Source organism: Anomaloglossus baeobatrachus, chromosome 6, assembly GCF_048569485.1.
Source record: "Anomaloglossus baeobatrachus isolate aAnoBae1 chromosome 6, aAnoBae1.hap1, whole genome shotgun sequence".
Taxonomy (NCBI): domain Eukaryota; kingdom Metazoa; phylum Chordata; class Amphibia; order Anura; family Aromobatidae; genus Anomaloglossus; species Anomaloglossus baeobatrachus.
In genome coordinates this window covers 116832160-116845094 of record NC_134358.1, presented here as the reverse complement: position 1 = coordinate 116845094, position 12935 = coordinate 116832160, and the positions used below count along the sequence as shown (strand labels likewise).

The 12935-nt window shown below is 40.2% G+C and overlaps 1 protein-coding gene across 1 annotated transcript in view; it reads right to left on the bottom strand.

Annotated features, from left to right (window-relative positions):
* PREX2 (phosphatidylinositol-3,4,5-trisphosphate dependent Rac exchange factor 2) overlaps positions 1–12935 on the bottom strand; it is a 582180-nt gene that overhangs the window by 131455 nt on the left and 437790 nt on the right. The window contains exons 27-31 of the mRNA XM_075353190.1: positions 12228–12322; positions 10804–10886; positions 7641–7731; positions 7169–7297; positions 1775–1816 (exon numbers count right to left, since the gene is read on the bottom strand). Coding sequence (XP_075209305.1) covers positions 1775–1816; positions 7169–7297; positions 7641–7731; positions 10804–10886; positions 12228–12322 — 440 coding nt within the window. The remainder of the gene's footprint in view (positions 1–1774; positions 1817–7168; positions 7298–7640; positions 7732–10803; positions 10887–12227; positions 12323–12935) is intronic.

The window sequence follows — 12935 nt, the reverse complement described above, 5'->3', positions numbered from 1 at the left end:
TTTCAACTTCAGCTTTTTTACAGATGCTGCTATGTTTGCATCAAAAATTTGTTAAAATTTTATAAAATCTGTTCTTCCTTCTATCCATGAAATGTTTCCCTTGCCATTGGCTGCAACACAATCCCAAACCATGATGGATCGACCACCATGCTTAATAGTGGTCGAGATGTTCTTTTTCCTGAAATTCTGTGTCCTTGTTTCTCTAAACATACCTCATCTCTGTAATGGGAAAGTGTTTACTGAATACAGATTTTACCTCAGAACTTAAACTTTTAATAATGACTGATCAATTCCGGCAGAGAAAGAAGCAGATTTGTCTGAAAAGATATATCATAAGGCTAAGGACACACAGAGAGAAAAACTGAGCGAGTGGAATGAGATAAAAAAAAAATCGCATTCCACTCGGACCAATGTTTCTCATTGGGGCTGGAAAACGATTGCAGCATGCTGTGAGTGGAATTTGATTTGTTTTCTCTCGCACCCATACAAGACTATGGGTGCGAGTGAAACATCACACTGCAGTCGCATTACAGCTGAGTGCAGTGAGATATACGCATCAGCTGACAGTGGAGGAGATAGGGAGATTAGTCACTCCCTCTCCTCCACAGCGCCCACCTTCTCCTCCGCAGCTGTGCTCCGATCGCAGGATCGCATCACAGTGGCATGACACTCAGCTTACACTCCAGCAGAGCGGCAACCGAGTGTCATTCGATGCAATCGCATTAATGCTCAAGTGGCCCCAGCCTAAAATTGCTTATTTTCATGTGTACTATTGATTTTTTAAATAAAAATCAAAACAATGGTTACACTTTCAGAGCTATGATAATAGAAAAAATGTATGTTAAAATTTAGAAAGTGTAACTATGTTTCCTTACATTTGTTTAATTGTAAGGGGATGTAAAGCTGTCACAAGAAAAATAGGGGGTACTTGGAGAAACTTAAGATTTAACAAACACTTGATTCTGTTTATCATGTGTTTCTTTATTCCTCCTTTCCATGTGTTTCACTATGTGATTTTGCTGCCTTCAGTCTGAATCCCTAATGTGCACGTTCCAGTAAGAAAAAGGAAAAGCATTCAATGAATATGTGTGTCCTAAGTGTTGGCAGGCCCTATATACATAAGTGTATATACATATATATTCTGTGCAAAAAAAAATAGAGGGTGCACTTAAACAAGGAGTTTGTATTTTAGTGTTCCCTTTATATATATATATATATATATATATATATGTATATATATATATATATATATATATATATATATATTTATATATATCTATATATATATATATATATATATCTATATCTATATATATATATATATATATATATATAGATATAGATATGTATAGATATATCTATATATATATAGATATATATATACACACACACACACACATCTCTTTGGTATATATCACTTCACTGACATGGCAAGCATTAATATATTTTTTAATTACCCTCTGAAAATATATGTAAATTGTATTTCTACATTTTTCTACCTACGTCTTCCTCATTTTCTCATGGGATTCCTTCCTTTTAATTAGTTCTCTGATCCTCGCATTACTTTATCTCTTTATACACTTTTGGAGTTCTCTGAATAGACGTCAATGGCTTAAAGCCATTTAAGATACTGATATAAATCCTTTAAAAACCTACAGATGCGCAGACTTCAGTAACAGTATTAAATAGTTTATATATTATATATAAATATGCATTGATTCAACTTAGAAATTACTGATGATTATCACATCATAAAAGCCGCCAATATCCTTACCTGTATATTCCAGGAGGGCCAACAGTATCCGTGTCTCTACCTCTAAAATGAATTGAATAAATGACAGTTATTAAAATAAGCAAGCCTATGTATGAGATTAATCAATCATGGGATTGTTAGGATGAATGATCCCAGCAGCAACAAAAGAGATAAAACTGACCACTCAGGAAGTCAGTTGCCAATAAACAAAAACTCAAGTTCTGCATATCGGCAAATGATCAAGCCGTATTTGGCCAATCATAACAAATGCAAAGAGAATAGGGTGCTTTACACGCTGCGACATCGCTAGTGATTGCTAGCGATGTCGAGCGCGATAGCACCCGCCCCCGTCGTTCTTGCGATATGTGGTGATCGCTGTCGTAGTGAACATTATCGCTACGGCAGCGTCACACGCACATACCTTGTCAGCGACGTCGCTGTGACCGCCGAACAATTCCTCCTTCAAGGTGGAGGTGTGTTCAGCGTCATAGCGCCGTCACTGCAGCATCACTAAGCGGCCGGCCAATAGAAGCGGAGGGGCAGAGATGAGCGGGATGTAACATCCCGCCCACCCTCTTCCTTCCGCATTGCCGGTGGATGCAGGTAAGGAGATGTTCGTCGTTCCTGCGGTGTCACACATAGCGATGTGTGCTGCCGCAGGAATGACAAACAACCGCGCTACTCACCTGTCACTGATTTTTGGTGTTGGAGCGACCTCTCCAATACCAACGATTTTTACCTCTTTTGCGATCGTTTTTGCTCAGAGGTTTTACATGCTGCGATGTCGCTACCGGCGCCAGATGTGCGTCACTAACGACGTGACCCCGACGATATATCGATAGCGATGTCGCAGCGTGTAAAGCACCCTTATCAGCCAAGATTTTCCAACCTGGAAGATCCTTTTCTTTCTGATGTCAGCTTTTGCATAAAATACAAAAACAATGGTTGCCCAAAAGGGCAAAATTGGCCATTTTGGACAATTTTTGTCTTCTAACTATGAGCAGCTGTAGACCCCATGCTTTCTACAGTTCTCCTTGATGTAATCTATGTAAAGCAATGATCATTATTTATCAAGCAGCTATGTTTCCCATAAAAATTCAAGACTGTAACCTCTATAAACGTCTTCTACATTTGTTGAATGTCATTTCATCTGATTAAATTTTAGATGCCAGGATCCGCTAGATACCTTTTAATGAAAGGATAATCAAAAGCAACTTTTTGATGGTTCAGGGCCAATTGGAGATTTGGAGCAATGGGAAATCAGCTAAATGAGACGGCAGAAAGTAGATAACTGTTCCTTTAATCTCTCTTGGATTTCGGTAAAATAAACATACTCATAAATCTTCTAAAGAATCATTTCCTTGCCATCAAAATACATTACAGTAAGTGCTGACACTGTACTCTTCTTGGAATTACTCTACAGTGTTACATGGTTGCATCCAGCTGACCGCATTGAAATCTCATTTTTCAAATATAGCAAATATTCTGTATTTCACAACAATAAAGCATCAGAATGAGCTATGATAAAGCCCTCAAGGTTTAAAAGCGAAACATGGGGGGACTTTATCCTATTGACATAAAGGGTCATTATAGTACTTAGTATTCTGATCATGAATGCTGCACATGCGTGACTTCTTGTAGAAAAAATGAATGGTAATTCAAAAGAATCTTTTATAAGGACATGAATAATGTCTTAATGCCTAGTATTGCCCCTGAGGTCAAATGGAAATTAGAAGAATTGTTTCCACTATTTAGAATGAAAGAAATGGAGGTAAACGTTCTCCTGCTCTGGTCCCTCCATCTTAATTCTCAGTTTTGTACATAACTTCAATTTTCTCCAAATTTTTCATGTTCAACTGGACACACAATGAATAGTGGCTACAGAGAAGAATAAAACATTTTTACATTTTTTATTAGCAATCAAAATATTTTGCACCTAAACAGTTATTTTTCATTAAGGGGTACTTTGCACACTACGACATCGCAGGTGCGATGTCGGTGGGGTCAAATCGAAAGTGACGCACATCCGGCGTCGCAGTCGATATCGTAGTGTGTAAAACCTTTTACATACGATTAACGAGCGCAAAAGCGTCGTTATCGTATGATCGTGTAGGGTCCGACATTTCCATAATTTATCAGTAGCGACGGTACGATGTTGTTCCTCGTTCCAGCAGGCAGCACACATCGCTGTGTATGAAGCCGCAGGAGCGAGGAGCATCTCCTACCTGCGTCCCGGCTGCAAAGCGGAAGGAAGGAGGTGGGCGGGATGTTTACGTCCCATTCATCTCCGCCCCTGCACTCCTATTGGCTGCCTGCCGTGTGACATCACTGTGACGCTGCACGACCCGCTCCCTTAGGAAGGAGGCGGTTCACCGGCCAGAGCAGGACAGGTAAGTACATGGGAAGCTGCCGTAGCGATAATGTTCGCTACGGTAGCAATCACAAGATAACGCTGCTGCGACGGGGGCGGGGACTATCGCACTCGGCATCGCAAGCATCAGCTTGTGATGTTGTACTGCGCAAAGTACCCCTAAGCCTAGGTGGGCATTACCAGAGAGATTTCACTGGGGGCATTCTGATGCTGACCAGTCATAAGCAGGCAGCAAAACACTAAGAAAAGATCATGCCCCCACAATAGCTTAGAACAGGCTCAGTGTGAGACATGTACTGACAAACAGTCTGCTCTCCTTACTTCAGAGTGTTGATATGTGCTGGAGCACAGCAGACCTGAGTGTGATTATCTAATGGCTTTCATTTTTAATCTCCAGCAATCATTGTGGAGGTAGGGCAGTTCTGTAGCCTTGAGTCTCATGGCAAACAGATCAAGTAGCGCTCCTATCAAATTCAACTTCAAATGAGTGTTACTAGCAAGGCCAAATACATATCAGCATTGCCAAAGCAAGTGTAGAGCTACCAACTCTGTACACTGACTGCTGGAGACGAAAGCTGAAAGATGTTAATCACACTTAGGTGTGCTGTGTAATCACTCTGCAGTGAGGAGAGCAGACTGTTTGTCAATACAGTAAAGTATTCAGACCCCTTTACATTTTTCACTCTTTGCTTCATTGCAGCCATTTTGTAAATTCAAAAAAGTTAATTTTTTTTCTCATTAATGTACACTCTGCATCCTAATTTGACAGAAGAAATGTAGACATTTTTGCAAAATTTTTAAACAATAAAAACTGAAATATCACATGGTCATAAGTATTCAGACCCTTTGCTCAGACACTCATATTTAAGTCACATGCTGTCCATGTCCTTGTGATCCTCCTTGAGATTGATGTACTCCTTCATTGGAGTCCAGCTATGTTTAATTAAACTGATAGGACTTGATTTAGAAAGGCATGCACCTGTCTATATAAGACCTCACAGCTCACAGTGCATGTCAGACCAAATGAGAATCATGAGGTCAAAGGAACTGCCCAAAGAGCTCAGAGACAGAATTGTGGCAAGGCACAGATCTGGCAAAGGTTACAAAATAATTTCTACAGTGCTCAAGGTTTCTAAGAGCACAGTGGCCTCCATAATCCTAAAGTGGAAGAAGTTTAGGACCACCAGAACTCTTCCTAGACCTGGCCGTCCAGCCAAACTGAGCAATTGTGGGAGAAGAGCCTTGGTGAGAACCCAAAGATCACTGTGGCTGAGCTCCAGAAATGCAGTAGGGAGATGGGATAAAGGTCCACAAAGTCAACAAGACTAGGGGTCTGAATACTTTCTGTACCCCCTGTACATGTTTCACACTGAGCCTGTTCTAAGCTATTGTGGGGGCAGCATGTTCTTTTCCCAGTGTGTTGCTGCTTGCGTATGATTGCTCTGCATCAGAGAGAGGATGAAGTACACAGTGAAATTTCTGTGGTAATGCCCATTTAGGCTTAAAGTAAAACGTGTCACAATTTTTATTTATGTATTAATAATTATTGATTGTAATCAATAATGTTTTAACTTTTTTTAACATGTTTCAACATTTATTCATTTTTTTCTGCAGCCGCAGGGGGCTGCCATTTTTATTTGCTGGTGTGTGTCTGAGAACGGTACTAGACACCGCAAATACGCCAACCCCTGGCCATAGAAGACTAAATTGCGCATCCTTTTTTAACATGTATTTTCTGGCACAAGGTACATTTTTCTGCAAGGGAGTACATTTTTGGGGGCAGGCACAAAACTGCAGCAAGTGCACATAGCCTATTTCAGCCAATCACAGGCCTGTGTAAAAGGGGTCCTAAAGATTTTTCTGCTATGCTGGACAACAGATATGTATAAACAGATAAAATGGGAAATGTTAATTCAGAGTTAAAGAGATTGGAGAAAAGAAATATGGGTTCATTTCTGACACCGAATTTACAGAACTGTAGAAAAGAAAAAATGACAAGAAAATACAACTGCCGTCACATCAAAAAGAACTGTCCTATCTTTTTCTTTCTTTTTCTTTCTTTCTCTTTCTCTTTCTTTCTTCTTTCTTTCTCTCTCTCTTATTCTTCCTTTCTCTTTCTTTCCTTTCTGTTTCTTTATTTCTCTTTCTTTCTCTTTCTTCCTTTCTTTCTTTCTCTTTCTCTCTCTCTCTCTTTCTTTCTCTTTCTCTCTTTCTTTCTCTCTTTCTTTTTCTTTCTTTCTTTCTTTCTTTCTTTCTTTCTTTCTCTCTCTTTCTCTCTCTTTCTCTCTCTTTCTCTCTCTCTTTCTCTCTCTTTCTCTCTCTTTCTCTCTCTCTTTCTCTCTCTCTTTCTTTCTCTCTCTTTTCTCTCTCTCTCTTTCTTTCTCTCTTTCTTTCTCTCTTTCTTTCTCTCTCTTTCTTTCTCTCTTTCTCTCTTTCTTTCTCTCTTTCTTTCTCTCTTTCTTTCTCTTTCTTTCTCTTTCTTTCTCTCTCTTTCTCTCTTTCTTTCTCTCTCTCTTTCTTTCTCTCTCTCTTTCTTTCTCTCTCTCTCTTTCTTTCTCTCTCTTGCCACACCTTGACTTCTAATGTTATATTTCGCTATATAACTGTTACGTTCAATTAATTGTTTGTATTTCACTTTTCCTTCTACAGGATTGTACTTTATAAATGTGTAATTTACATTATATTTTAACAGCTATATATTCACAATTTATATAGATGTTCTCCTCCCTCCTCCTTCCTTTTTCCTCCACGTCTTCCCTTGTTTTCCCCCCAAAAAGTTTACTTTCCCATTTCTCCCCACCCATTCCTATACCCGTTACCTATATTGTTTTACTATATATCTTTACAATCTAATCCTCCACTATTGTAATGTATTCATCTTATTCTTCCCATTAACTAGTTGTAATTCCTCTTTTAAAATAAATATTTTGGAAAGAAAAAAAAACTATCTAAATGGCAACGCCAATGGTCCTAGGATGGGAAATATCTGATTTATACTACATTGTAGCCAAAGACATACGAAGGATTCACAAATGACAACTCACCTTCTACAAACTTTCTAATGTTCTGTGCAAGAATGCGAACACTACTGGGTAAATTCCAGGGGTCCTGCTTAATGTGAAGTCGTAACCGCTTTGGACAACTTAATTTAGGTTCCATTTCCTGTTGAAAGTCTGCAGAATGCAAGAAATAGAAGAGAGATCCACATGTAAACAAGAAATCGATGCTACAATCATTCATCATTGTCACTCTATGGCCCTGAAGTAGTGTCTGTTTATACAATTCCTTCAGTCCGCCAAACAAATGTTCTGCTCCAATACGGAATATGCATTTCCCAACTTCATAAAGAATCTTTTTATACTACCCGTTCCGTCCACTCTTATGGCTTACGTATTGTTGCCTGGATATAATCGTATATTGTACATAATTGTAATGAGAAGGTTCAATTGGAAATCGTTCAAAAATTATTTTTTCTAATTCATAAGAGACAAAATGATATACTGTGTGTGTCGGCACCTTGTAAACTTCGGCCAGGTGTGAAATATTTTGTTTGTTCAAATGCTCTGGCTACAGCCGGTCCTCGGAGCAGATTAGTTATTGATTCCACCTGGTAGAATACAGAAGACTTTCAATGTAATTGAATAAGGAAGAAAAATTATGAGTAATCATGTTTATTTGGAACAACAGAAAAAAATGTAGAAACACTAATGGCTTATAATGCATACGGTATATCAATGAGTACACCCATCACATTTTTGTAAATATTTTATTATATCTCTTCATGGAACTACACTGAAGATGTGATAAATTGATACAATATAAAGTAGTCAGTGTACAGGCTGTATAACAGTGTAAATATAGTGCCCTGTAAATAACTCCACACAGCCATTAATGACTAAACTGCTGGCAACAAAAGTGAGTCCCATCACTAGTGGCCAAACTGTGTCAATATTTTTTGTGGTCACCATTATTTTCCAGCACTGCCTTAACTATCTTGGGTTTGGAGCTCACTAGAGCGTCACAGGAGCCGCTGGATCCTCATACAGCCTCCATGACAACATTACGGAGCTGGTGAATGTTAGAGACCTTGTGCTCTTGCACCTTCCATTTGAGGATGTCTCACAGATACTCCATAGGGTTTTGGTCTGGAGACATGCTTGGCCAGTCCAGCACCTTAACCTCAGTTTCTTTAGCAAATAGTTTTTGCTTTTAAATATTTTACCTCAAAGAAAGAATCATTTGTGATCCTGTGCTGTAATGTGTGTGCACGTTTTTACTTATACAGTGGAACCTTGGTTTACAAGAACAATCCGTTCTGGGAGTGTGCTTGTAAAGCAAGTTACTCGTCTAGCAAAGCAAAATTTCCCATAGGAAATAATGGAAGCTCAGGCAATTCGTTCCACAACGTGTTGAATGTCCCATCCTGGTCCCCTATTGTGCTATTCCACACATGCACAAACACACACAAACACACACATTATGCTCACCTTATCTTCCATTCCCTTGCTGGCCTCCTGGTTCTTGTAGTTCGACAGTACTGGATGTGTATCGGGTAACCATCGAGACCGATGCCGGAGCTTCTGCTGCCAGCGCGCTGACGTCAAATGCATGAGCTGCTTGAATCTGATTGGTCAGCATGTTGCCTTTGAGAAGCAGCTAACAGCGGACGTTCCTCCATCGTCACGATGGGTACCCGATACAGATCCTGTACCTGTGGACTACAAGAACCAGGAGGCAGGCGAGGGAACGGAAGGTAAGGTGAGCATAATATGTGTGTGTACGTGTGTGTTTGTGTGTATGTTTCTGTTTGTGTGTGTTTGTGCAGAGTGCAAGAGCAGGTCAGAGCGCAGTGAAAGTACGGAACCGGAAGTGTGTGCGGTGAGTATTTGCTCGTACAGCAAAGATTGCTCATAAACTGAGTTACAAATTTACAGAAAGCTTTGCTCGCATGGCAAAATACTCGCACACCAAGTTACTCGTAAACCGAGGTTCCACTGTATTTGATTCCATCATTCATTATTCTAGGAACATTCACTAATACTACCTAATAACAAAAAAAAAGACAAAAACTTCAATAGAACCATTTATAGGTAGCAGTTTCTTACCCTACTCGCAAAAAGTTAGGGATATTTGGCTTTCAGATGAAATTTCAGGATTATCCTATAATGAACTCTGGCCTATTCAGGTGAACTTAATGTGACCTTCTCTAAACTTTTGAATGCACATCTAACTTGTTCAATGTTTCAGCACTTTTTGCACAACTTGCAGTTAAGGGGCTTAATGGAAAAATTCCGAACAATTGTTTGATCCATGAACCGGCCAATAAATGTTAGGGTTCAATTAGAACTGGTATTTAAACAGTCCTACTCATCATGCTGTTCACAGTTTGACATCATGAGACCTAGATGACACCTAACAATTTTTCAATAGTACCTCGCCATTGCTGGGCTTCAAGCAGGATGTTCTCAGATGGAGGTGACCATTGAGCTTAGAATTACACAGTGTGTCATTAGCAGGATGCAAAAGAGATACAGGGAGACTGAAAGAGTCACAAAAAAGCATAGAAGTGGATGCCCTTTGGCCACATTCCACACTGATGACTGCTTTATTGTGAACAATGCCCTTCAGAACCGTATGATGAAGGTTACAGAACTCGAGGCACATTTAAAGGTGGTAAGATTCACCCAAGTGTCACGTTAGACCATTCTAAACTGTTTCTATCAGCATGGTCTGCGTGCTACATGACCTGCAAGGGTACCTGACCCCACCACCAGGGACAGGGAGCATATACGCTGGACAAGGGACCAATGGGCCTCAGTGCTGTTTACTGGTGAAAATTGATTCCCACTTAGCAGAAATGATGGCCGCCAATGATGTTGGAGACATCAAGGAGAGCACTATGCATCAGCCACTGTTGTCACCAGACAAGTCTTTGGTGATGGTAGTGTTACAGTGTGGACAGGTGTGTCTAGTCAATACTGAACTGCCCTACACTTTGTGAATGGTACAATGACAAGCCCATACTACTTGTATAACATCATTAATCAAGTTCTTGTGTCTCTGCATGAAAAACACAGGTCTAACTTCATCTTCATGGATGACGATACTTCAGCTCATCAAGGTCACATCATTAGGGAACAGCTGCTGGAGACTGGGGTACCTCAAATGGAGTGGCCTACACTTTCTCCAGACTTGAATCCCATAGAAAGCCTACGGAATCAGCTGAGTTGCCATGTAGAGGCTCATAACTCTGTATCACAGAATCTCAATGACTTGAGGGCCGTCCTGCAAGAAGAGAAGGATGCCATGCCTCAGCAAAAAATAACTCCACTTGTGAACTGCAGGAGACGTTGTTGTCAGCTGTAATTCATGTTCAAGGCCATATGACAAGTTATTGAGACATTGCCATTTGTTGGGTGGTATACCCACCATTATTTTTGGCTTTTGCTTCAAAAAATGTATAAGATGAGGAAATCACTATTGCATACTATTACTTAAATGCCCTACTTTCATGATAAGATATCACTGTAGGATGAAGTTTGTACATTTTACATAAATTTCAGCCTAACTTTTTGATAGTAGTGCATATTAGTGATGCGGCTTCATCACTGGCTTCCTATGACATATAAACATAACTACGGTATATAGCAATTAGTTTGCTATTGTCCTTATTACGCACCTGGCTGAAAAGATGTTCTAGGCAGCTGTGTAATTTGTCTTGTTTCTCATGGGAAATCCGTACACTTAAGGGCATCTCATCTCCTGTGGTAGAAAATTGAGATTTTTTTATTGTTATTTATTAAAGGGTTGTGACATAGAGTAATAAGACAACAGACATCAAAGACAACATCAGATCCTACTATGCTAGATCTAGCCAGTCAATTTATTACATAGTTGGCCACATAAATGACTCGCATGTAATACTACATGCAGATGGGAGGCAGAATGAATGGCACAATGAACCTTTCACTGGCAATCACAGACCTGGGTTTCAGATACCAGACCAACAATAAGCTGCTAAAATAGCTGTCATGGTTGTCTCTCAATTTTTGGAGACTAGTGATGAATTCTGGGTTGGGATCCCTCATTTCCATCTCATATTATTCATTTAAACGTGGTTTATTTTCTCTCAGTAGATCAGGAGCTAATGTCAGTTTTGTTGTCCAGAAGTTCCTAGCTGAGTGTTTCAGCTGGAACTGCTTTGTAGCCTTGTCCCTTCACGTTTAAATAGAGGTGTCTACCAATCCTTGCTCAAGATCCAAACTCATTTGTTCTCTGGCTGCTTTGGAGGAAGGTTCTGCTGTGAAGGTTTCCTGCTCTCAGGCATTATCCTTTTTTTTGCTTTTCCCCCCGTTTGTCTTACCATACCTTGTGTCTTGTTAGTGCAGTGGTGGGATCTAGTGTACCTCAACTACCCTTCACTAGCCAGGGCATCTATAGGGTCTTCTCATGGTCTCAGATTCCTGCTCGGTGACAGATTCGGAGACTGTTTATGGATTGACTAGGAGAATAGGGACACCTGCAGGTGAGGATAAGAGGTGTCCCATCTACTCCTCTCACTAATTCCAGGGCCCTCCCACTGTTATTGTGATCCCGGTGTCCTCTTCATCAGTTATGTTTTGTTGTGCGTCAGAAGCACTAAGGGCTGAATGCCCCGGCCACGCTTGTCATACCCATCGGAAAGGATGTTCTTATGAGAATAACACCTTTTAAATAAAATTATGTTTTTTGGGGGTCTGTCAAATCAATTAGAATTTTACCAAATTGAATAATGTTTTACATCTAAATATTTTTGAATCCAATGTCTCATTTGGCTGTAAAGATAGCAAAAAAAGATGCGGCAAAAATACTTTTTTACCACCATTTTGATACAGTCAGAATCTTCCTTGATTTACTTAAATGTAAATCTGACCAACGTCTCATGTGTATAAAGTAATATCTTTTTATTATTTGCAATCATTGAACTGGAAATTAAATACTCAAATATCATCAGAATGATCTAGACCCGAGAAATTGCAGATTTGGAAATGATGTCACAGAGACAGGTTCTCGAACTCTAAATGATTGAACATTGTAGTTATAGAGCCAAAAAAGTGGGTTTACCAGAATCCATGTCATCGCTGTGAAGGTAAGAGCTGCACTGGCTGCTGCAGGCGCTTGTGAATGATGCGATGGAGTTTCTGTTGCTGTTGCAGTCACTGTAAAACGAATGAAAAACATAACTAAAAAGATGTTTACTAAATTCAGCAATAAGCCAAAAGCATGGAATATTTCATTATTAAAGAAAAGTTTAGCACTTTAAATGGCTCAGCTTGCTGTAAATTAATTGCCCATATGATATTGAGGTTATTACTATTTCTGTGCTTAAAGAGAACTAACCACCAGGATTTTGCTATATGAACTAAATGCAGTGCCATACAGGTAGTAAGATGCTGAATCTAGGCATACCTATTATAGAAAGCTCGGATGCTTGGTTGCAGAAATATCTTTAATCAAAGATGCAGAAATGCACTGCGTCCTCCTGGCTTGCCCCCTTTTCTTTATTTGAATATCGTGCCGCCATTATTGTTTAAAAATGCATATGTCGCGGGCGGGGAGGGAGCCGTCGCTGCTGCGCTCTCGCTGGCGCTCGGGTCCGGCGCTGCTGCTGCTCGGTGCTCGAACGGTGGGCCGGATCCTGGGACTCGAGCGGCGCTCCTCGCCCGTGAGTGAAAAGGGGTGGTTTGAGTTTGGGGAGTTGGTCCGTGACGCCACCCACGGTTTGTGGTGGGGTTGGGACACCACCGCTGCTCTGGACGGGGATCCCGGGAG